The following is a 21,946-nucleotide window of genomic DNA, read 5'->3' as shown; positions in this document are numbered from 1 at the left end:
CAGTTTACAATAACATTAACCGGCTGATCTGGGGATCCACCTAGTTGGACTTTGGGCTGTGAGCGGGAATTCACCATCAGTGCTGCAGTTTCAGAGAAGCCGTAAACTGCGCCCAATCACTGTTTATTTCAGACACCAGGGACGGGGCAGTGAATCACCGGGGATCCCAGGTTTAATGGGGATTATTTCCCGTTGGCACTGAGACTCGTCCTGGGACTGTAAGCCTTGATTCAGGATCAGCTCTTTCCGGGGAGATGTGAGTGGCTCTGAGAAGAGCCGTTGGGTTTAGGTCTTTACAAGTTGATCGTTTTAATTCATTTTCTTGTCGTTTTCTTCAGGACTTTCGGCGCTGGTTTCGGCTTCGGTGCTTTTCTCGACGTCTTCACCACTTTCACCTTTGTTGCTGGGGCCTTCTTGGGGCTCTTGGGCGCCGCCTTCTTGGCCACTGATTTCATAGCCACCGGTCTCTTAGGTGTTAGTTTCTTGGCCCCAACTCTCTTGGCGGGAGATTTCTTGTTTACAGTTTTCTTGGACAATTTCTTTGCCGGTGGTTTCTTGGACAATTTCGTTGTCGGTGGTTTCTTGGACGGGGTTTTTATGGCGATCGGATTTTTGGTCTTCGAAACCTTGGACGCTGGTTTCTTGACTTTCTTTGCCATTTTCACAGCGCCTTGTTTCGCAGCGGCCTTGAAGGAGCCCGAGGCGCCCTTGCCCTTGGTCTGAACCAGGGAGCCGGTTTCCAATTTCCTCTTAATGGTCACCTTGATGAGCTTGTGGTATTTTTCAACATCGATACCGCTGGCGGCCAGTCCCTTCGATACCGCCACCAGGGACATTCCTCGCCGTTCCTGGCAATCCGCAACAATCTTGTCGATCCGTTCCCCCAGCTTGGGACCGGCGGTCTTTTTCCGGGCGGCCGCCGCCTTCTTCTTGGGAGCCTTGGTTTGGGCGGGCGGAGGAGCCGCTTCGGCGGCTGCGGTCTCGCTCATATCAGCAACTCTGCACAAGTTATCTCTCACAGTCAGGACTGGGTGAGAAATGAAACGAGAGGCGGCGGCACAGAGCAACTTAAAGGCAGAGAGCGGACGGGGCGGAAACATCCTGTTGTCAGCTCCAGGCGCCACTGTGTTTCTCTCTCCTCAAAAAGTCTCAGATTCTCATGAAAATCGGACACCTTTGTGTCCCAAACCGCCCCTTGTCCGTCCTTGAGGCCGGAAGGTTTGCTTTAGAGAACGTTTGAACCGAATTAAATGCAGCATTTTTCATTTGAACTGGTTTCATTGCTGTGCTATTCGTGTTCTCTGCCCCGATCGCTGACATACTCGTCGCTTTTCGACTGAAATGTTAAAACTAACTAACACGTTACGATTCTTTTGCACCTCAGGATTGAGATCACTGGCCGGACGATCTTGTGACAGGGAAACATTTTCATTTTCCACCAGGGGGGCTGGGAAAACCGGCGATGTGATGGCACCCACAAACACAGTGACATCAGTCTAAATCGCGGGCCCCTATAGAAACGAGGAACTGCAGATGCTCGTTTGCAAAAATAGACATCATGTACTGGAATAACTGAACCACTCAGACAGCATCCATGTGTAAATCCTGGCCAAAATAAAGGCAGAATAGAACCAACATTTAGCAGAGGATACATGCATTACAGGGCCTTTTTGGCCAAGTCTGTATTTCAGTATAAGAACCCACAAGCTGCTGGCTGGTGCCAGGAAGTTTAGGTCCCAGATCAATGTTTCCGATAAGACATGTATAAGTATCTCTTCAATTGTCAATATGTATGGGATTCTTGCAGAGGACCTCCAACGTATTGTAAATGCATGAGTTTGATTGGATTGCTGCAAAAGATATGTAAATAATGTTGCAAGACAGTTACCCTGCTGTTTGTTGATTGGCCAAAGTGTTAAGCCCGAGCAAAATTGTTTTGAGTTCTAGGGATATTATTCAGTGGTCTAAGTAAGTTTATTGGCCAAGTATTGACATACAAGGAATTTGCTTTGGTGCTCCGCCCACAAGTAAAAACATGACATACAGTGACAGTTACGAATGTCTCAGTAAACACTAAACATTTATAGTAATAAAACATCAAATGATAAAACACTTCTGCAAGAAACATTGTTTTAGATATACTGTAATTGGTTGGCAGAACTGTCAAAAATATATTCATGTAAATAATATGATTGATTGGACTGTAAAGAGACCACCCCTATGTAGTTCGGCCTCTTAAGGTTCATGAACTTATAAAAGGTAGCCTCATTTTAGATCGTGTCGATCTTCTGGAGGGGCGCTTGGGACTGTGTGACCTTTTGGTGTGTGTCTGCTTGCATGAGGCTGAAGGGCTCGGCCAGGTAGAGACAAGTATCGAACCTGCGGTGGTTTAGGTCTTGTATAGGGGAATTTGCTGTTCATCTAGCCTGTCCAACCCCTTAAGAATTTTGTAAGTTTCTATAAATCCCCCCTCGACCTGCTAAATTCTAGCGAGTACAAGCCGAGTCCATCCAGTCTTTCCTCATTTGAAAGTCCTGACATCCCAGGAATCAGTCTGGTGAACCTTCTCTGTACTCCCTCTATGGCAAGAATGTCTTTCCTCAGATTAGGAGACCAAAACTGTACGCAATACTCCAGGTGTGGTCTCACCAAGACCCTGTACAACTGCAGTAGAACCTCCCTGCTCCTATACTCAAATCCTCTACGGCAAGAATGTCTTTCCTCAGATTAGGAGACCAAAACTGTACGCAATACTCCAGGTGTCGTCTCACCAAGACCCTGTGCAACTGCAGTAGAAACTCCCTGCTCCTATACTCAAATACTTTTGCTATGAATGCTAACATACCATTCGCTTTCTTCACTGCCTGCTGCACCTACATTCCTACTTTCAATGACTGGTGTACCATGACACCCAAGTCTCGTTGCATCTCCCCTTTTCCTAATCGGCCACCATTCAGATAATAGTCTACTTTCCTGTTTTTGCCACCAAAGTGGATAACCTCACATTTATCCACATTAAACTGCATCTGCCATGCATTTGCCCACTCACCCAGCCTATCCAAGTCTCCTTGCAATCTCCTAGCATCCTCCTCACAGCTAACACTGCCCCCCAGCGTTGTGTCATCCGCAAACTTGGAGATGTTGCATTCAATTCCCTCGTCCAAATCATTAATACATATTGTAAATAGCTGGGATCACAGCACTGAGCCATGCGGTACCCCACTAGTCACTGCCAGCCATTTTGAAAAGGACCCATTTACTCCTACTCTTTGCTTCCTGTCTGCCAGCCAGTTATCTATCCACATCAATACAGAACCCCCAATACCGTGTGCTTTAAGTTTGTATACTAATCTCTTATGTGGGACCTTGTCAAAAGCCTTCTGAAAGTCCTGATATAACACATCCACTGGTTCTCCCTTATCCACTCTACTAGTTACATCCTCGAAAAATTCTATAAGATTCGTCAGACATGATTTACCTTTCATAAATCCATGCTGACTTTGTCCAATAATTTGACCACTTTCCAAATGTGCTGCTATCCCATCATTAATAACTTCCCTACTACCAATGTTAGACTAATTGGACTGTAATTCCCTGTTTTCTCTCTCCCTCCCTTTTTAAAAAGTGGGGTTACATTAGCTACCCTCAGGAACTACTCCAGAATCTAAAGAGTTTGGAAAAATTATCAGTAATGCATCCACTATTTCAGGGGCCACTTCCTTAAGTACTCTAGGATGCAGCCTATCTGGCCCTGGGGATTTATCGGCCTTTAATCCATTCAATTTACCAACACCACTTCCCGGCTAACCTGGATTTCACTCAGTTCCTCCATCTCATTTGACCCCCGGTCCCCTGCTATTTCCGGCAGATTATTTATATCTTCCTTAGTGAAGATAGAACCAAAGTAGTTATTCAACTGGTCTGCAATGTCCTGGTCCCCCATGATCAATTCACCTGTTTCTGACTGCAAAGGACGTACATTTGTTTTAACTATTCTTTTTCTCTTCACATATCTATAAAAAACTTTTGCAGTTAGTTTTTATGTTCCCTGCCAGTTTTCTTTCATAATCTATTTTCCCTTTCCTAATTAAGCCCTTTGTCCTCCTCTGCTGGATTCTGAATTTCTCCCAGTCCTCTGGTAGGCTGCTTAATCTGGCTAATTTGTATGCTTCATCTTTTGTTTTGTTACTATCCCTGATTTCCATTGTTATCCACAGATGCTCTACCTTCCCTGATTTATTCTTTTGCCAAACTGGGATGAACAATTGTTGTAGTTCATCCATGCAGTCTTTAAATGCCTTCCATTACATATCCACCGTCAACCCTTTTAGAATCAATTGCCAAGTCTGTCTTGGCCAATTCACATCTCATACCCTCAAAGTTACCTTTCTTTACGTTCAGTACCCTTGTTTCTGAATTAATTATGTCACTCTCCATCCTAATGAAGAATTCAACCATATTATGGTCACTCTTGCCCAAGGGGCCACACACAACAAGACTGCTAACTAACCCTTCCTCATTACTCAATACCCAGTCTAGAATAGCCTGCTCTCTCGTTGGTTCCTCTACATGTTGGTTTAGAAATCTATCCCGCATATATTCCAAGAAATCCTCTTCCTCAGCACGCCTGCCAATTTGATTCACCCAATCTATATGTAGATTGAAGTCACCAATTATAACTGTTTTACCTTTGTTGCACGCATTTCTAATTTCCTGTTTGATGCTATCCCCAACTCCACTACTACTGTTAGGTAGGCCTGTACATAACTCCCAATAACGTTTTCTGCCCCTTAGTGTTTCGCAGCTCTACCCATATCGATTCCACATCCTCCAAGCTAATGTCCTTCCTTTCTATTGCGTGAATCTCCTCTCTAACCAGCAATGCTACCCCACCTCAATTACCTTTCTGTCTATCTCTCCTGAATATTGAATATCCTTGGATGTTCAGCTCCCAGCCTTGGTCACCCTGGAGCCATGTCTCGGTGATCCCAACTACAGTATATCATAGTGATTAATAACTATCTGCACATTCAACTCATCCACCATATTACAAATGCTCCTTGCATTGAGACACAAAGCCTTCAGGCTTGTTTTTACAACACTCTTACCTCTTATACAATTATGTTGAAAACCTTGTCTGCCTGGCAGAAGCTGTCCTCCCCTCAATAATTCCGCCTTTTAGTTGGCTATGTCAAACAATTCTTGTTCCAAATGTGCACTGGCACCATGCCCCAAATGCTTCCCTACTGCATCGATGACTGCATCAGGACAGTCCTTTGCACCTGTGCAGAAAACATTGATTCCATTAACTTTACCATTAATTCTACCCTGCCCTCTTTCACATGGCATACCTCTGACACCTCTCCGCCTTCTTGATCTCTCTGTCTCCCTCAAAGGGGACAGGCAATAGATTGGCATCTACTGCAAACCTACTGACTTCCAATGTTATCTGTACACATCCTTACATCCTGCCGCTATATCCTTTGTGTCCTTCAGTTATGCACTCACTTCCCTGCCCCCAGATAGAACAGAGATCCCCTGATTTTTATCTTTCACCCCACCAGCCTCTACATACAACACATCATCCTCTGACATTTCCGCTACCGTCACCTTGATCCCACCACCGGTCACAGCTTCCCATCTTCATCCCGTTCTTCCTTCAACAGACCACTCCCTCAGCAACTCCTTGTTTCAGTCATCGCTTCCCACCAAAAACACCCCTTTCCCAGCTACTTTCCTCTGCAACCGCAGGAGATGTAACACCTGTGCCTAGAACTCTTCCCTCACATTTACCCAAGGATCTCAGCTGTCCTTAACATGAGACAAAGATTCATGTGCACCTCCTTTAACCACCTCTGTTGTATTTGGTTTTCCTGCTGTGGCTTCCTGTATGGCGAGGCCAGTTTTAGACTCGGTGACCGTTTCACTGAAGATTTGCGCTCAATCCACCAAGGCCTGGAGTTCCCAGTGGCTAACCGTTTTAACTCCCCCTCCAATTCCCATATTGACCTTTCTGTGCTAGGCCTCCTCTATTGCCAGAGTGAGGCCACACACAAACTGGAGGAACAGTACTTTAAATTCTGCTTGGGCAGCCTACAACCTGATGGTACATTGAATTCATCAGTGAATTTCCAAACCCAACCCTTCTTTTTCTCCCTCGCTCATCACAACCTCTATCACAATCCGCACATCCTCTGTCCTTAGCAATCACCTTTTCTTATTTTTAAATATACCAATAGTGAAACCATCTGCCCACCAACCATACCCACCTGTATCTACCTATCACGCAACAGGCCTTATCCTGTTCCAGTTTTCTCCCCTCCCCACTCTATTCAGTCCTAAATGCTGGTAGACCCTCTTTCTCAAAATCCCCCGCAGCAACTTCCCCAATACATGACCTGTGCCTAACAATGATGCAAGTATATCTCCCAGATCCACTGCAATTTTACCCTGGCTTCCCACAATGTCTTGGGATACACCTGGTCAGGCCTCAGGGATTTAGCCACCTTAGAAAAACATAGAAAATATGAAAAATAGGTGCAGGAGTAGGCCATTTGGCCCTTCAACCCAGCATCGCCATTCAACATGATCATGGCTGATCATTTAAATCAGTACCCCATTCCTGCTTTTCCCCCCATATCCTTTGATTTATTTAGCATTAAGACCGAAATGTAACTATCTCGGAAACATACAGTGAATTGGCCTCCACTGGCAGAGAATTCCACAGATTCAGTCTGATGGGAAGGACGGTGCTGCCGCCCAAGAGACCAGCGCGAACAGTAAGGGCAAGTAACTTGGCGAAATATTATTTTAATGACCTAAAGGCTCTTTTCATAACCACCTACAGTGACCGGAAGAGCTGAATACCGGCAGGAGTGGGATATTTCCGCTAATTACAACCGTTCTGTGTATCTACCACAGTCGAATCTCCGTATGTCCGTTTTAGTCTAAATCCCGCAGAGGAACTACTATTTATCTGCGCACGAAGAGCTCCGTCTAAACAGGACCCCTTACCATTTTCCTCTGTCATTTCTCACCAGATATTTTACTAGAAATAGAGAAATCACCACCCCTCCTCCTTGTACTTCCCGGATGAATCTCTGGTGAGAGGAACAGCCCAATCAGAGTGTAGTCGTACACCAGTGAACAGGCGGCAACAAGAGAAGCGCGGAAACCAACCGTCGGACCCCAAGAGTTTGAAAAAGTCCGCCAAAAATGTATTTCCCAATAATCTCCAAAAACAAATACATTATAAACTCAGATCTTGCGTACCCCATTTCCCCCGTCACTTGTTCCCGGTCCATTTACAATAGACAAGAGAGATTCTGGGAATTTAGTCTTACATCTCCATTAACCGGTAAGCGAACGGAGCAAATGCGTCTCACGGATTATACCAGGGGTGGGTTTCTGTGTAAATAACACAGCGTTAAATTATGGTCGAGTGAGTTCATAAAGTGCGGACGGATGCGAGATTACGGCGTCAAGTGGTTCTGTGACTGAACCTGTTGTGATCTCAGTAAAAGCGGCATTCAGGAAACAATCCGGCCGCAGTTTGATAAACATAAACACAACATATTGCACCTGTTTTTCCAAAAGTCCCCATACAATTTTGCAGCAATTCGATGTCGAAATAATGCTGCAACTCTTTCAATTATATTGTGGTTGGCTCTTAAAAGAGCCTTTGGATTTTCGGTTCATCAGGATTGAGAATGTTTACTTCGAACTGGTATACTTGGTCACCGCCTTTGTCCCTTCCGACACGGCGTGCTTGGCCAGCTCCCCGGGCAGCAGCAGGCGCACGGCGGTCTGGATCTCCCGGGAGCTGATGGTCGACCGCTTGTTGTAATGAGCCAAGCGGGAAGCCTCACCCGCGATGCGCTCGAAAATATCGTTGACGAACGAGTTCATGATGCTCATGGCCTTGGAGGAGATGCCGGTGTCGGGGTGAACCTGCTTCATCACTTTGTAGATGTAGATGCCGTAACTCTCCTTCCTCGACCTCCTGCGCTTCTTACCCGCCTTGCCTGCAGGTTTGGACACGGCTTTCTTGGCGCCCTTCTTGGCCACTTTCACTTTCGGTGCGTCAGGCATTTCGTCTGTCGGCTTTGGACACACAAATGTAGGGAACTTCTTCTGCTTCTTCTTCTTTGGAGTTTTACGGTAGCCGGCATCCACAATGTTGCATTGCTGCCACCTTCTGGCTTCACTCCACAGTCCTCATGTATATCCTTTTTATAAGGCCAGAGGCCCTCAAGAAATTAAACAACACCTTTACTCCTTTTCCTTCCCTTCCATCCTCTAGAATGTTCTTTTCTGATATATCTGTCATTCCAATTGTCTTCATTTCACTGATCAAAACTCTTCTTTCTGTTTCATATCTTCTACATGCAACTAGAGCATGCTGAACTGTTTCCGGCTGATGGCATTCCTCACACAGCCCAGTAGGGTGTTTTCCCAACATTTTTAATGTGCTGTTCAGGTGAGTGTGTCCTATCCTCAATCTTGCTAATACTACCTGTTCTCTCCTGTTCCCCCCTCTTCTTGCTGTAATGCCCACTCTATTTTGTAGCGAATAGAGGTGTCTCCCCTTTGTCTCCTGTTCCCAGTATTGTTGCCATTCCTGATTTATTTTCTTCCACACAATGTGTTTTCCTTCAGATTTGGATAATTGTAGTTTTACCTCTATGTTCTCTTTTTTAACGGCCTCTTTTGCTAATTTATCCACTTTTTCATTTCCTAGCACACCAATGTGTGCTGGGACCCACAACAAAGTCACGTCACTGCCCTTCCTTGTTACTTGGCTTAATAGTAGTAGAATTTCATACACTAGGTCAGGCCACCTATGGGATGCACCAGACCCAATACTCTGGATTGCAGACAATGAGTCGCTACATATTAATACTATGCATGGTTGCACCTGTTCAATCCACTGAACTGCCATCAAAATAGCGTACAGTTCCACTGTATACACTGCCAAATAGTTATTTGTTCTTTTGCAAATCTCAACATTCATCCCTTGCACTACCACAGCTGCCCCTGTTGTTTCAGCTACTGGGTCCTTTGATCCATCTGTGAAAATTAAGAGGTGTTCCCTGTATCTATTATATATATGGTTATGGTATTCTGTTTTTAAGTCCGAATTTTTTTTCCTCCTTTTTGCCTCCCATATCTCCAGATCAACTTTTGGGATGTTCAGTAACCATATTGGGACAGATGGCCACAATACTGCAGGGCAGAACTCTTTGTCCTCTACTTCCATGTCCCTTGCCACACCTCCTCCAACCCAGCCGAAGCTTCCAGACTGAGCCACCCCTCTCTCCCAGCACTCCTGTACTACCTGTTTTGTTGGGTGGTTCTCTCCATGACCCTTAAGGCTTAGCCAGTAATTAGCCATTAGTTGTCTGCGGCACAGTCTCAACGGCATCTCCCCAGTTTCCACCTGTAGTGCACATACAGGTGACGTCCGCACACCTCCTATAGGGTGATTTCACGAAAGGTCACTGGAGCGTAAATCCCCACTCACGTGACCGAAAATTTTAACTGGGGGACAAGCGTCACTTCCGGTACATGTTAGTGGATGGGAAAACACGCACTTTCACACCCGTTAAAAACATCGAAAACGGCCAGTTTTTGAGCTGCAATTAAGTGAGCCAGTCGGCGTGACCGTGAGGAACAGCTACCTAAATTTACAGTCCAAAAAAATGATGGAAACTAAGGTAAATACAAGAGGGAGCTGAAGGTGTAAAAACGGCGGAAGTTGATTGCCGACATTTTTCGTGGAGATTTAAAGATCCAAAATATCGGGAATTATCGCGTTTGCTCGCTGCATTTCATCAAAAGTGGCATTATTGGCTTTGTTATCTTTATTCATTTGTTAGATGAAAAGGATTAAAAGTTAGAAATCCGTCAGTAAAATTGCAAAATCGCCCATGGTTCTCGGGTGGGTTTTAACATGCAAAATGAAAACGCTTCTGAAGCTCCATTTACCATTTAAATAATCGTAAGCTTGCATCTCAGTAAAATTGATTTCCAAACGCATTGAGAGTTTACGATTATTTAAATGGTAAATGGAGCTTCAGAAGCGTTTTCATTCTGCATGTTAAAACCCACCCGAGAACCATGGGCGATTTTGCAATTTTACTGACGGATTTCTAACTTTTAATCCTTTTCATCTAACAAATGAATAAAGATAACAAAGCCAATAATGCCACTTTTGATGAAATGCAGCGAGCAAACGCGATAATTCCCGATATTTTGGATCTTTAAATCTCCACGAAAAATGTCGGCAATCAACTTCCGCCTTTTTTACACCTTCAGCTCCCTCTTGTATTTACCTTAGTTTCTATCTTTTGTTTGGACTGTAAATTTAGGTAGCTGTTCCTCACGGTCGCGCCGACTGGCTCACTTAATTGCAGCTCAAAAACTGTCCGTGTTCGATGTTTTTAACGGGTGTGAAAGTGCGTGTTTTCCCATCCACTAACATGTACCGGAAGTGACGCTTGTCCCCCAGTTAAAATTTTCGGTCACGTGAGTGGGGATTTACGCTCCAGTGACCTTTCGTGAAATCACCCTATACAGATCCTACATAGATATGTTCAAGAGATAATATATCTGCTCCCCACTCTAAACCTGCTAAGCATCTCATTACATTGATGGCTTTTTTGCATTTTCCAATTATTTTTGTAATGTGGACCCTCCATGTTAATCTGGAGTCAAAATGGACTCCCAGGAAACGGAAATCTTTTACTCTTTCCAAATTGTTGCCGTATAGTTTTAACTGGACATCCTCTTTAATTTCCTTCCTTGTGAAAACCATTGTCTTTGTCTTCTCTATAGAGAATTTAAAACCCCATTTCACTCCCCACTCTTCCACCTGGGCTATCCCTTGCTGCATTTCACCCACGATAAAATCTATATTCTTCCCCTTTCTCCATAGCCTGCCATCATCTGCAAAGAGCGATCGCCCCATCTCTGGTTGAATGTTTGCAAATATATCATTAATCATGATTGAGAATAGGATCGGGCTTATCGCACTTCCTTGGGGAGTTCCGTTCTCGACTACACATTTACTAGAGATGTCTGACCCTATTTTAACTTGGATACTTCTACCGTTAAGAAAATCCATTATCCAGTTAAAAATATTTCCTCCTACTCCCATTAAATGCAGCTTTATTAGAAGGCCTTCTCTCCACAACATATCATAAGCCTTCTCTACATCAAAAAATATGGTAACTACAGATTCTTTTTTAACTTGTGCTTTCCTTATATCATCTTCCAAGCACAGAACTGGATCATTAGTACCTCTCCCTTTTCTAAAGCCACTCTGATAATTAGCCACTATACCGTTTTCTTCCATTAGATGCATTAATCTTTCATTTACCATTCTTTCCATCAGTTTACACATGTGTGCTGTTAAAGCTATAGGTCTATAATTTACTGGATTACTTGCATCTTTCCCTGGTTTCCTAATAGGCACAATGATTGCTTCCTTCCACCTCTCCGGTATTCGCCCTTCTTCCCACACCTTGTTATATCGTGCAAGTATCTTTTGGAGTCCCTCCTCACTTAGATGCTTTATCATTATGTAGCAAATATCATCCTTCCCTGGGGCTGAGTTCTTACACTTGGCCAGAGCTCTCTTTAGCTCCCCCAAATTAAATGGAATATTGTGCTTGTCCTCTGTGATACCTTTCCTTTGTAAGGCCTCAACATTTTCCTCGCTTGTTCTTTCCCTACCTCTTCTTCCTTCATCTGATAAGTTGTGGGAGCTGTGAACCCTACTAAAAGTGTTAACCATTAGTTCTGCTTTGTCTTTATTTGAGACTACAGTTTGATCTCCATTTGTTAGGATAGGATAACTCCACTCCCTTTTATCACCTTCCATTTTTTTAATCATCCCCCATATCTCCCCTACCTGTGTTGTGTTTCCAATTGAATCACAATACTTCCTCCAATATGCTCTTTTTGTTTGTCTTATAGTCCTCCTTACAATTGCCTGAGCCTGTTTGTAATTAATCATGTGTTGGCAGTTATGAGTTCTTTTTAATAATCTGAATGCTCTGTTTCTATTCACCACTGCCTCTTTACATTTATTGTCCCACCATGGCACAGCTTTCCTTTTTGATCTTCCTTTATTTTTAGGTATGGAAACTAATGCTGCTCTTTTGATACCTTCTGACAATTTATTCTCAAAGTTTTCTATATCTGTCTCTTCTTGTATCGGTTTTACATATCTATCACTTTCCTCCTTAAATTTCTCCCAATTAGCCTTTCCAAACACCCATCGTCCACTTCTGTTTTCTTTACTCATAGTTAAAGTCATATTTATTTTGCATAGCACAGGATGATGATCACTTCCTATGGTACCCTTTTCATATACTTCCCAGTTACATTTAGCAGCAATCCTATTAGAAACAACTGTAAGGTCCAACACAGACTCATTCCCTGTCCTAACATCTACCCTGGTCTTCTTTCCATCATTTAGACATACTAGATTACCATCATTTAATAATTCCTCAATTACCTGTCCATTATTATCTGACTTTCCACTGCCCCATAATGTATTATGTGCGTTAAAGTCCCCACACCAAATAACATTAGATTTGCTCTGGCCTTCTACTTCCTGTAACTTATTGACCTCTAATCGCTTACATGGATTATAGTAATTTATTAACACTATTTTCCTCCTCTCAGACCACACTTCTATTACCACATATTCCTGTTCCTGCCCAATTCCTAATACCTTGTATGGTATCCCTTTTTTAATGAAAGTGGCACAACCCCCTCCTCCCCCATTTCCCCTATCACATCTCACTGCAACATAATCATATAGAACAAAATCTAAACTTGGTTTCAACCAGGTTTCCTGGATACATACGACATCTGGTTTTTCCTTCCTACTGTCTATGAATTGCTTAAAGTCTTGCCCATTGGCTAACAAGCTTCTTGCATTCCATTGTAGGATTAACATTAATATTATTAACCCACACATGTTGACTCTTGGCTCGCCTGGATACTGAGACCATCATGTATTTCCTCCCACTTCAATCCTGCCATGCCCAAGTGGTGGACTGCAGCCTTTACAATGATTTGGATCCTTTCTGTTTTGGATTTTACTTCTGCTGTCGCATTTATTACTCCTGCTATAAATATAACCAGGTTTTTCTTTTCTTTCCATATACTCTTTTCTTTTTCTTTTATTGTCTCCATTATGCCCATATCTTGCTCCCTCCTGATCCTTCTTTCATTCATCTGTTTTGTAGGGTCAGCCCTTTTTGCTGCCTCTGCATAGGATACCTTTTCCTTCACTCTTATGTTTTGTACTTCAGCTTCACGTTTCATCACCTCACAGCCCCAGTAAGCCACACTATGCTCTCCTCCACAATTACAGCACTTTGGTCTGACCCCCTCTCCACACTGACCATATTCATGGTCCCCACTACACCTTGCGCATTTCCTCGCCCCCTTGCACATTTTAGCTATATGCCCAAATTTCTGACATTTGAAGCGCCTCATTGGTTTGGGTATGTACTCTCTTACACTATATCGCATGAATCCAAAATGGACCACTTTTGGAAGGGATTCTGTCTTGAATTCGACCAGGACTGACTCAGTTTCCTCTTTCTTTGCTCCTTTGGTCATTCTTTTGGCATTCATAATTAATTCACATCTCTTTCTGAGTTCCTGAACCAGTTCACTGATATTGACTTTGAGAGGGATTCCATAGATAACCCCTTTACACCATGCCCTCCTCCGTTCTCCCACTCTCACTACTTTGATTATTTTGATTTTGTCAATCTTGTTCATTTTCATTGCCTTTTCAACTTGAGCCTCACTGTTGCACACTATTAGCATGTTTCCATCTTCCAGCACTCTTGCATACTTTACTTCCCCAACCTGGGCTCTGATTATTTTTGTCAGCTTCATTGGCTCTATCTTCTTTACTCCTCCTTCTCCTTCAAACCTCACCACTACATTTAACGAAATTTCCTTTTCTGGTTCCTTGTCCACCAATATTGCTTTTCCTTCTTTTACGGCTGCTCTTCCTGGGACTACCCCGTGTTCCCACGGTTTCCCACTCCTTCTCAACATTTCCTTCATTATCCTCTCCTCCACTGGCCTCCATACCACTAGACCCACTCTCTCCTGTCATTTTGTAACAGCAGGGAATATTGCAGAGCACCGTTTACCGGACCTATACAGGCCGTCGGCCGATACCCCAATACAATATCTCCCTACTATTACTACTCAGTGTCTCCTCTCTCTCTCTCCCAACCTCCGGACCGGCGCGGTCCCTCCCTGCAGCTGCACTCAATCGACAGCCAAACTCTCGCTCTGTTGTCTGCTCATTGGAGCAATGCAATGTAGGGAACACAACCCGAGCGCGGACTAAATAGGCTGCACCACCGCCCTATGCTAATGAGGGATTGGGGAAAGCGAACGTTGTCATTGGTTGGTGTTAATCAAACCTTTGATTGGACCTTGAAGTAACCAATCACAGTGCTTCGCTTCCACCAACCACAGAGCGCGCCCACTGCCCCGTGTCCGGTAACAAGTGACAGGACGGGGAGGCGGAGTTCGGCGGAACCGCTGCTGTCAATCATTTTTTTTACATTTCAAAATAGACTTTATTCAGGTAATAAATATATATAATACATGCGAAAATTTCATCCGACATTTTCTGGGATTATACAAATTATTCAATACAGTCTACATACATTGCTCATAGTTTACGAATCTGTCCCCCACCCTTTCCACTCATGTGCCCCCCTGGCGAGGGATACCTTCCCTTATTTTGAGGGGCGTCTCCACCACACCCTGCCCTCCATGTCCTGCAGCAGAAGGACCCTAGACGGTGGTCCTCCCCCACCAAGCCTTGGCGTTGGCTACACCGAGCTTCAGTACGTCCCTCAGCACGTACTCCTGCAGTCTGCAGCGGGCCAGTCGGCAACATTCCCTGATGGACATCTCGCTCTGCTGGGTGGTGAACAATGCTCAGGCAGACCAAAGAGCATCTTTCACCGAGTTGATGACGTTCCAGCAGCACTCAATGTCAGTCTCTGAATGTGTCCCTGGGAACAGTCCGTAAATCACAGAGTCCTTTGTGACGGAGCTGTTCGGGATAAAGCGTCCACACTATGCAAAGCGGTGGGCAACCGTCTCCATATAACCATATAACCATATAACAATTACAGCACGGAAACAGGCCATCTCGACCCCTCTAGTCCGTGCCGAACACATAGTCTCCCCTAGTCCCATATACCTGCGCTCAGACCATAACCCTCCATTCCTTTCCCATCCATATAACTATCCAATTTATTTTTAAATGATAAAAACGAACCTGCCTCCACCACCTTCACTGGAAGCTCATTCCACACAGCTACCACTCTCTGCGTAAAGAAGTTCCCCCTCATGTTACCCCTAAACTTCAGTCCCTTAATTCTCAAGTCATGTCCCCTTGTTTGAATCTTCCCTACTCTCAGTGGGAAAAGCTTTTCCACGTCAACTCTGTCTATCCCTCTCATCATTTTAAAAACCTCTATCAAGTCCCCCCTTAACCTTCTGCGCTCCAAAGAATAAAGCCCTAACTTGTTCAACCTTTCTCTGTAACTTAGTTGCTGAAACCCAGGCAACATTCTAGTAAATCTCCTCTGTACTCTCTATTTTGTTGACATCCTTCCTATAATTAGGCGACCAAAATTGTACACCATACTCCAGAATTGGCCTCACCAATGCCTTGTACAATTTTAACATTACATCCCAACTTCTATACTCAATGCTCTGATTTATAAAGGCCAGCACACCAAAAGCTTTCTTTACCACCCTATCTACATGAGATTCCACTTTCATGGAACTGTGCACAGTTATTCCCAGATCCCTCTGTTCACCTACATTCTTCAATTCCCTACCATTTACCATGTACGTCCTATTTTGATTTGTCCTGCCAAGATGTAGCACCTCACACTTATCAGCATTAAACTCCATCTGCCATCTTTCAGCCCACTCTTCCAACTGGCATAAATCTCTCTGTAGACTTTGAAACTCTTCTTCATTACCCGCAACCCCACCTATCTTAGTATCATCTGCATACTTACTAATCCAATTTACCACACCATCGTCCAGATCATTGATGTACATGACAAACAACAGTGGACCCAACACAGATCCCTGTGGCACCCCACTCGTCACTGGCCTCCAACCTGACAAACAACCATCCACCATTACTCTCTGGCATCTCCCATTCAGCCACTGTTGAATCCATCTTGCTACTCCACCATTAATACCCAACCATTGAACCTTCTTAATCTATGGTCTCCGCTCCATAGCAGCCGTACCGAGGGCACCGTGCACTGGTAGTGAGGATCCGACGGTGCAGGAAGGATCTGACTAGGAGGGCTCCCCTCACCGCCAGCCAAGCCAGGTCTTGGTGCTTGTTGGTGAGTTGTGGCGATGAGGCATTTTGCCAGACAAGCTGGGCAGTCTGCTCTGGGAACCACGCCACAGGATCCATGGAGTCATTTCCCTGCAGTGCCTGCAGGACGTTCCGTGCTGACCACTGCTCGATGGACTTGTGATCAAAGGTGTGTGTCTGGATGAACCTTTCCACAAACGACAGATGGGACGGCAATGTCCAGCTGACTGACACATTGCGTGGCATCTGCGCCAGGCCCATCCTTCGCAACACCGGGGACAGGTAGAACCTCAGCAGGTAGTGAAACTTGATCCCCACGTGCCTTGTCTCTATGCTCCGCCTGATGCAGCCACACACGAAGGTGGCCATTAGGTGAGGGCGACGTTGGGCATACATTTACCCCCCTTGTCTGCAGACTTGTGCATTGCGGCCCGTCACACCCGGTCTATACTTGACCCCCAGATGAACTGGAAGATGGCCCACGTGAGCCCTGTGGTGTAGGAGGGAGGGACTTCACTTGGATCTCAATCACTTCAATGTAAAAGTAATTGGGAATGGGGAGCATTAGAATAAAAATTTGCCATCAGTACATATTAACTGTAATATAATAATGTATGCACGTTGGTAGGTGCAATCAAAACAAAGATTTTTTTTATCATTGTTGTGTTATGAATGCCACAGAAAATATGATGTACTCTCTAGATCACATTTAATAGAATAATATTGCTTAAATATATAATTATTGGACTTTACATTTCGAAAAAGTCCCAGCTGAGAGGAAGACAGCAAAATATTGAACATATTGGGGGTGAAAATGACTTCAGGACAGTTTGTTAGGAAAATGAAAGAAATGGTAACAGAATACTTATACAGCTGAGTGAGTATAATTTTATGGATGAGAAATTGTGTTCAACCAATTGATGACATTTGATAAAATAATTAGATAACAAGGAAGCCAATGGATGTAGCAAATTTTGTTATACATAATTTGGTCTGTGAAGTGCCCCATAAAAGATTACCGCATTAGATAAGCACCTGTGGACTTGAACATAATAGTTTAAGTCCAGGGGGTCTGATATGGGGCTTTATGTGTGGGCCAGATAAATTGTCAGAGCAGAGGGGCTAGGAGCAAGGCCAAGTGTGCATCCAATGTCAAGGTCTGAAATAGTACTAGGTGGGCAGTCAAAGCTATGACCAGGTGTAATGCTGGACTCAGGGTCAGGAATCAGAGAAGGTATGCAACTGGAGTCAGGGTCAGTAGTTGTACCAGGTGTGCAGTGAAACCCAGGTTGGTCATCATTGAGGTGGTGCAGACATATAAATACCTTGGAGTGCACCTTGACAACAAACTGGACTGGTCTGTCAACTCTGACTCCCTCTACAAAAAAGGCCAGAGCAGACTCTTTTTCCTCAGAAGGCTCAAATCCTTCAATGTGTGTAAGGATATGCTGCACATGTTTTACAACACAGTGGTTGCAAGCGTTATTTTCTACGCTGTTGTCTGCTGGGGCAACAGCATTAGTGCAAAAAACAACAAGAAGCTGGTCAAACTGGTTAATCGAGCTAGCTCAGTGCTGGAGGGGAGAGTAGACTCTGGGATGGAGGTGCTTGAGAGGCGTATGAGGCACAAGGTGCAGGTCATCCTGAAAAACCCCGGGCATCCCCTCCATATAATTCTGGAGAGTCAAAAGAGCACTCGGAACAACAACCGGCTCCTCTCCCTGCCCTGTAGAACGGAGCGGTTCAGGAGATCCTTCACCCCTGCAGCCATTAGATTTTATAATTCGGACCGCTAGGCTGTAGGGGGGTGCATTTTGCAATTATTAATTTTTAACTGTTAATTATTGGTCTTTTTAAGTATTTATTGCTCTCAGGTAGTGTCCACATTGTATTTTATGTATTTTCTGTCTGCGTTCGTTTTGAATCTGTGGGTTTGTTGATTGGGAGCTTCTGGACATCTGAATTTCCCTGAGGGGATCAATAAAGTATTTATTATTATTATTATTATTATTATGGGCCAAGTGTTTGATTATAATCTGATTTCTATGCATTAATATACTAAGATCATTCATGTGCTGCATGTGTTGATCAGAGCCTGGCTCTACTGTGGAATGTAATTAGGAATGTAATTTAGTCTAACCTTATTCATAGCTAATCCAATTTAATCCAAATTAAAGCATATATATTGCATTCAAGTGTAAGTTAAAAGACCCGCTACAGTATGCACCGTATTGCACAATTTCAAGCTGAAAAACGTGAAAGCTCCATACCAATGGGTGGGGGACACCCTCCTCCGATTCTAGAATGTTGCCTGGGTTTCAGCAAATAATTACAGAGAAAAGTTGAACAAGTTAGGTCTTTATTCTTTGGAGCGCAGAAGGTTAAGGGGGGACTTGATAGAGGTCTTTAAAATGATGGGAGGGATAGACAGAGTTGACATGGATAAGCTTTTTCCATTGACAGTAGGGAACATTCAAACAAGAGGACATGATTTGAGAATTAAGGGACAGAAGTTCAGGGTAGGAGGGGGAACTTCTTTACTCAGAGAGTGGTAGCTGTGTGGAATGAGCTTCCAGTGGAAGTGGTGGAGGCAGGTTCGATTTTATCATTTAAAAATAAATTGGATAGGTATATGGATGGGAAAGGAATGGATGGTTATGGTCTGTGTGCAGGTAGATGGGACTAGGGGAGAATAAGTGTCCGGCACGGACTAGAAGGGCCAATACGGCCTGTTTCCGTGCTGTAAATATTATATGGTTAAGATAGACACATAAATATGCAGGATGGCACAATGTAGATCATGTGCAGGTTGTGCAGATCTGTTTAATTTGGCATTATGTTTGCCACAGACATTGTGGGCAGAAGGGTCCTCTGCTGTTTTATGTTCAGACTGGGACAACCTCAGCATGGTGCAGGGGAGGTAAATCTTTGCAGTTTTCTATCCCATTGAATTGTGGGGACCAGACCACATTAGGTATTTGAAAAGAGAAACAATAATTTTTTAGATATCAGGGAACTGTGTCATGGAGAACAGGCACAGAAGAGTCGTTGAAGCCTGGGACTGATCAATGATTTTATTAGTCTACAAGGGCTCCATTCCCCCAACCCAATAGACAATATGTGCAGGAGTAGGCCATTCGGCCCTTCGAACTAGCACCACCATTCAATGTAATCATGGCTGATCATCCACAATCTGTACCCTGGTCCTGCCTTCTCTCCATATCCCTTAACTCTGCTATCCCTAAGAGTATCTAACACTCTCTTGAAAACATCCAAAGAACCAGCCTCCACTGCCCTCTGAGGCAGAGAATTCCACACACTCACAACTCTCTGTGTGAAAAAGTTTTTCCTCATCTCTGTTCTAAATGGCTTGCTACTTATTCTTAAACTATGGCCCCTGGTTCTGGACTCTCCCAACATTGGGAACATGTTTCCTGCCTCTAGCGTGTCCAAACCTTTAATAACCTTATATGTTTCAATAAGGTCCCATCTCACCCTTCTAAATTCCAGAGTATACAAGACCAGCCACTCCATTCTATCAACATATGACAGTCCCGCCATCCCGGGAAATAAGCTTTTGAACCCACGCTGCACTCCCTCAATAGCAAGAATGTCTTTCCTCAAGTTTGGAGACAAATACTGCACACAGTACACCAGGTGTGGTCTCACTAGGGCCCTGTACAACTGCAGAAGGACCTCTTTGCTCCTATACTCAAGTCCTCTTGTTATGAAGGACAACATGCCATTTGCTTTCTTCACTGTCTGCAGTACCTGCATGCTAACTTTCAGTGACTGATGAACAAGGACCCCCGATCCCGTTTTATATCCACTTTTCCCAACTTGCCACCATTTAGATCATAATCTGCCTTCCTGTTTTTGCCACCAGGGTGGATAACCTCACATTTATCCAAATTAAACTGCATCTGACTCAAGGTCCGAGGATGCAAATAATTCAGCTACACCAGACAGCGGGCCCTCCTCCAGTACTGGATATATTCCTCCTTTCCCCCTTGCAGGTCGCGCGCCTGTCTTAGTTTTTACATTATTTTGAGTCGAAGGCTCACATGCTTTTACATTCATTTTTTTAATCATAAACCGCACATTCCGCTTGCAACACCTCCCAAACCTTCATGGCCCCCGTGGGCCCACACATCGCAATCCTTCCGCTACATGAATTATTCATCCAATTTCTATCACGCGCCTCCTTGTGGCGTTTGACTGCCATCTCCTTCCATTCCTTAATTCGTTTCTTCCATCTTTTACCCGCATCACGTTCCCATATCAATTGCTCTGTCCGTTTCAATGTTTCCACATTCCACGTTCCACAAACCGGCCACGTTTCATCACCCAATCATTTAGTCAAAGTTGTCGACAATTGTCTAAAATCTCTATTTCTACCCGGATCCTATAACACATATGCTGTGCTGGCGAACGGCCTTCACTCTTATCCAAACCCTGGGCCATAACTTCCTTCGTTCCTCAACCTGACAAATCCTTGGATGTCTTAACCAAGCAACTCCGCCCCTTGTGTCTCAATCCAGCAACCCCTGAATTTCTCAACAAGGCCGACGCTCTCCTCCTCCCGTGTATCTTAACCTGACAACCCCTCAGATGTCTCAACAAGGCAGACGAATTATAAAAATCACGTTCACTCTCCTCAAGTCCCTTATCCCCTCGTTCATTTGGATACCAGTTAGGAATGTGAGATCAGACCACGGATGTGGGGCCACAGCGTTCCAGGGAGTCGGACATCAGGGACCCGGCTCAAGGGGCCAGGAGTGTGCACATAATCCCCCTCTGAAATCTCCCTTTCACTATTGCCACTTACTCGCCCACGCCGTCTATCCCAACGGTATCCTGCCGACTACAGCCAAAATGTAAAAGTTCGTCGGACTTGAAGTGTAGAATCATTCAAAGAATCAAAGTCTCAGTGAAAAAGTCTTTACTAAGTCACCCTGGTGAAATTAGAATTCAGCCAGCTGTGTGCACTAAGTGTCCACACCTCTAAGCTGTCGATGTTCTACTGGCGATACAGAGAAAGTACAAGCATCTTTATACTGATAAAACGGCCTTAGCCACATGGTTAGTAGACATAAATGGCCAAAGGAGTTCAGTTAAATACAATGAAGCCCCTTAATTAAATTGGAGAGATATGGGAGAGATAGATCAGCTGCACAAGCAAGAAGGCTCTGTTGTATTTATTAGAACTCCCAGACAGAATGTTGATATCGCAATGGAATGCTAGAAGGCCGGGAACGGCTCTTACCTCAGTTCCCGCTGCAAAGTAGACTTTTATCTGAATGGTGGCCGATTAGGAAAATGGGAGATGCAACGAGACCTGGGTGTCATGGTACACCAGTCATTGAAAGTAGGCATGCAGGTGTAGTAGGCAGTAAAGAAAGCAAATGGTATGTCAGCATTCATAGCAAAAGGATTTGAGTATAAGAGCAGGGAGGTTCTATTGGAGTTGTACAGGGTCTTGGTGAGACCACACCTGGAGTATTGCATACAGTTTTGGACTCCTAATCTGAGGAA

The 21,946-nt window shown here is 44.3% G+C and overlaps 2 protein-coding genes across 2 annotated transcripts; both read right to left on the bottom strand.

Moving 5' to 3' along the window:
• Window positions 1-314: 314 nt before the first annotated feature.
• Window positions 315-1,038, bottom strand: LOC116968010 (histone H1-like). Its single transcript, XM_033014644.1, has one exon. It carries the CDS (start codon window positions 987-989, stop codon window positions 315-317), a length of 675 nt encoding a protein of 224 aa, XP_032870535.1. The 5' UTR covers window positions 990-1,038.
• A 6,654-nt stretch (window positions 1,039-7,692) lies between these two features.
• On the bottom strand, window positions 7,693-8,120 carry LOC116968084 (late histone H2B.L4-like). The gene has a single exon (XM_033014712.1). The coding sequence runs from the start codon at window positions 8,089-8,091 to the stop codon at window positions 7,714-7,716; it is 378 nt and encodes a 125-aa protein (XP_032870603.1). The 5' UTR covers window positions 8,092-8,120; the 3' UTR covers window positions 7,693-7,713.
• Window positions 8,121-21,946: the final 13,826 nt, after the last annotated feature.

The sequence above is a fragment of the Amblyraja radiata genome, chromosome 43 (genome assembly GCF_010909765.2).
Source record: "Amblyraja radiata isolate CabotCenter1 chromosome 43, sAmbRad1.1.pri, whole genome shotgun sequence".
Lineage (NCBI taxonomy): Eukaryota > Metazoa > Chordata > Chondrichthyes > Rajiformes > Rajidae > Amblyraja > Amblyraja radiata.
Note: the sequence above shows the minus strand (reverse complement) of the source record. Positions and strands in the feature narration are given on the sequence as shown.